A 3,554-nucleotide genomic window follows, 5' to 3' on the forward strand; every position below is an offset into this window, starting at 1 on the left:
AAAAAAAGGCTAATATTTGTCATACATTGGTCAGGCCCTGTCCAAGCAGGCTTAAGAGAGACTCTGGGGACAAAACAAACTGACTCGCTGACCACAGGGAGTAACGGCCTTTGGTGTGTGCCCTGAGGCAACTGGGTGTGTGCGGGTCCCGCCAGCTCCTCAGCGCTCAGGTCTGTATTTAATCCTCAGGACGCCCCCAGGAGGTGACCACTATTAACGCCCCTGTTCACAGGGGAGACAGCTGAGGGGCAGTGCCTCGCCCAGAAGGCTCAGCTGAAGTGGAGTCAGCACAATCTCAGAAAGGCGGGCAGGGATCATCACCCCCATTTGGCAGATGAGAACACTAAGGCCCAGGAGGCGCCCTGCCTGGCCCGGCCTGGAGCCCCGGTCACTCACTTGCCATGGGGCCTGCCCCGGCACCACTCGCCCTCGTAGGTGGCCTGGCAGAGCCGGCCCTCCATGCGGAAGGTGTACTGTACGCAGCGGCAGGCGGGGAGCTCGGGCGGCTCCGGGCCAGCCCCCAGCACTGAGAAGTCCTTCTTCCCACGCAGGGCTTGGCTCACGGCTTGGGTCACCTTCCACTGCCAGACCACCTGGTGGGGGCAGGGGAAACACAGGGCAGGTCACTGGTGCTGGACACCTCCCCTCCAGGAAGCCTTCCCGGGTTAGGCACAGGCTGCTGCCGGCTCTAGGAGCCCTCTTCCACCCAGCTTTGTCACTTTGGGGAGCCTCCAACCTCTCCACACTGCTGCCCAGGGCCCTCCAGCCAGGCCTGATCCCCATCTGCAGGGCCTGCCCAGAGGGGCTGGACAAGACCACAGGACAGGGATCAACACAGGTCCAATCCTGGCTTCTTAAAGAAAAATACCCTGTTCTCCACAGCATTCCGATGCCTGACCCTAGGCTGACCCCTAACCTCAAGCTGACCTAAACCCTGACCCCAAGCTAACCACTGACCACAGGATGACCCCTGGCTCGTGCTGACCATGACCCAAGGGGCCTAACAGCCACTCACCCTGCACTCTCATGGAGCCATCTAGGGTTGCACATTCCTGCCCTCTTCCCACCCACCTGCCCCCTTCCCTCACTCCCCTTGACCCACTTCTCCAATTCAAAGCTCACGCACACTCACCCGGCCCTGGGGGTCCTTGGCACAAAAGGAGAACTCTTCTTCAGGCGTGAGAACTTGAAACGTGCACCTAGATAGGAGGTGATGAGCAGCCCCAGCTCCGTCCAGGAGCGGGTGAGGAGGGCCCAAACCTGAGCCCTGGGGTGTGGGCACTGCTCATGGGGGTGGAGGGAGAGAAGGTCTGCTGGTCAATGCAGGGGAACACTCACCCGTCCTGCCCAGGATCTACCCACACCAGCTTCAGATCAAAGGTGTGGACATGGTGGCCCTAGAAGAAGACAGGGCACAGGCATCACCCAGAGCCCAAACCAAATGCTCACCTATGTCTCTGGTCCAGGCTTGTCCCCAAGCAGCAACCCCCCCAGTACCCCCTAGTAGTCCCTCAGGCTGCTCAGGCCAGCATCCCAGCACTGAGTCCCTCACCCTTCCCCCAGCCTATGCCTCACCTCTGGGGCAGCTCCTCCATTTCCTCTCCCACCTAATACCAGGAATCGGGATCAATGCCCCACCCACCCCCCACCCTGCCCCGCTTCTGTCCGTCATCCCTGCTGGAAACCCTCTAAGGCTCCTGTGGCAAGCCGCACTGCTGAGCCTCACATTCAAGACCCACACAGGCCACTCCAGGCTCACGTGCCCATACCCCACGCCCTCTTCACATCCCCAGCATGGCCACTGAACACCTGCATGGCCACCGCACACCTGCACGGCCACCACCCACCTGCACGGCCACTGTATAACTGCAACAGCCACTGCACCCCTGCAATGGCCACTGCACCCCTGCACCTTCTTGACCCTGCCTCCAACTCTCCTCCATCCTTTGCTCCTGCCATTCCTTCTACCTGGAGTGCCATTCCTGCTGTAAAAGCCAGACCCACATCCCCTTCTCTAGGAAGATTTTGTGTAGAGCCCCTGGCCCGGCCCAGCCAGGCCAGTCACTGCTCCATGAGCACAAAAGGCTTCTTGGAGGAGGCAGCATCAGGCCCAGGCCCGAAGGGTGAGAAGTTTGCCAGATGCAGGCCAGGGACTAGAGTGGGTCAGGAAGAGAGAACATCACGTGCAAAGGCCCGGAGGTGGGAAAAGGCTTGGCACATTCCAGGGACTGAATCTTCAGGGTATCTAGAGCACACAGCATGAAGTCGGGAGTGGAAGGGAACTCATACTAAATCAGAACAACCCCCAAACCAGGCGTCAGGAGGCACAAGCCTGGGCTGGGCAGTCCATCCCTCCCGGGCCTTGGTCTCCTTGTCTACAGCATAATGGACTCCCAGGCTGGCATTCTAACAGGGCAGAGAAGACAGTGCTATGGATACCATAAGGGCAGTGAGTTCACTGGGGGCTAAGCACAGTCAAGGTTACTGGCCAAGTTACGATTCCCAAACCCCAGGCCTGGCTCCCTCCTGACTTTCATCACGCCGAGGCCCAGGTGCTGGTTCTGCGTGGTGGTTTTCTCTAGAAGCTTTGCACATGCCCTGAATGGTTCACCCACCCCCTCCTCTGCCGCTGCAAACCACCAGTGACCCCCTGCCTGATGAGGAGGGGAACTGATAGCTGTCTGGCCCCTGCTGTACGACTAACTTACTAACAATTATCCCCATCTTTCAGATGACAAACCGAGATGAAGACATGCAATCAAGGACGCCATCTGGGAAGTGTTGAAGACAAGACGCACCTCGGCAGCCCACACTCCCTCAGGAATGGCATGTGGATGCTGGCATTACACAGATCGTGGCTCAGCTGACTGCCCCACCCCAGCACTTGGCCATCGGTCCCCCACCAGCTCCCCAAGCCCAAGTTCTCGCTCCCAGCTGGTTGTCCCTTTCCCATTCCTTCTTCAGCCAGACCCCAGGAGCCCACTGTGGCCCCAAGGCCTCGGGTCAACCCCATCCAACCTGCAGCAGGACAAGGGTGTCATCAAACAGCAGCACGCGCTGTGCCCGCAGTGGGGAGACTGTCACTGGAATGTCCTGGCTGTCTTGCAAGAGCCGGTGAGCAGGGCTGCAGAGCACATCCTAGTGGGCAAGCAGGAGGGCAAGGCTCAGGCCCTCCTGTCCTGGAAGCTGCCAGCTGCTCTGCCACCTGGCCCACCCTAGGCATTGGAGGCTGAGGGAGCTGGCCCAGGACAGCAGGGCCCTGCCCATCCCTCTGCACTCCAGATACCTCCACAACGCGTCCTCCAGTGGACCCCAGCACCCTCTAGGCCAGTGGTAGGCACAGGGCTCAAGCCACAGGTCCCAGCAGGGCAGCACAAATTCTCTCTCGAAGCTTCACCTTGTCTACCCTCATCCCACCCCCACCCCCATGCCATGGCCCCAGCCAAGCCTCCATCAACTCTCACCCAGGATTCTGGCAACTCTTGCCCCTCTACCTGTCCTCCTAATTCTCTACACTCAGCCTGTTATGCCCTCTTGGGACACAGGAGACTCTC

General features: G+C 59.8%; 1 protein-coding gene across 1 annotated transcript in view; it reads right to left on the bottom strand.

Annotated features, from left to right (window-relative positions):
• ALS2CL (ALS2 C-terminal like) overlaps window positions 1–3,554 on the bottom strand; it is a 21,144-nt gene that overhangs the window by 14,159 nt on the left and 3,431 nt on the right. The window contains exons 5-8 of the mRNA XM_004368711.1: window positions 3,019–3,138; window positions 1,339–1,397; window positions 1,133–1,199; window positions 397–593 (exon numbers count right to left, since the gene is read on the bottom strand). Coding sequence (XP_004368768.1) covers window positions 397–593; window positions 1,133–1,199; window positions 1,339–1,397; window positions 3,019–3,138 — 443 coding nt within the window. The remainder of the gene's footprint in view (window positions 1–396; window positions 594–1,132; window positions 1,200–1,338; window positions 1,398–3,018; window positions 3,139–3,554) is intronic.

The sequence above is a fragment of the Trichechus manatus genome, unplaced genomic scaffold, assembly GCF_000243295.1.
Source record: "Trichechus manatus latirostris isolate Lorelei unplaced genomic scaffold, TriManLat1.0 scaffold00001, whole genome shotgun sequence".
NCBI classification, from domain to species: domain Eukaryota; kingdom Metazoa; phylum Chordata; class Mammalia; order Sirenia; family Trichechidae; genus Trichechus; species Trichechus manatus.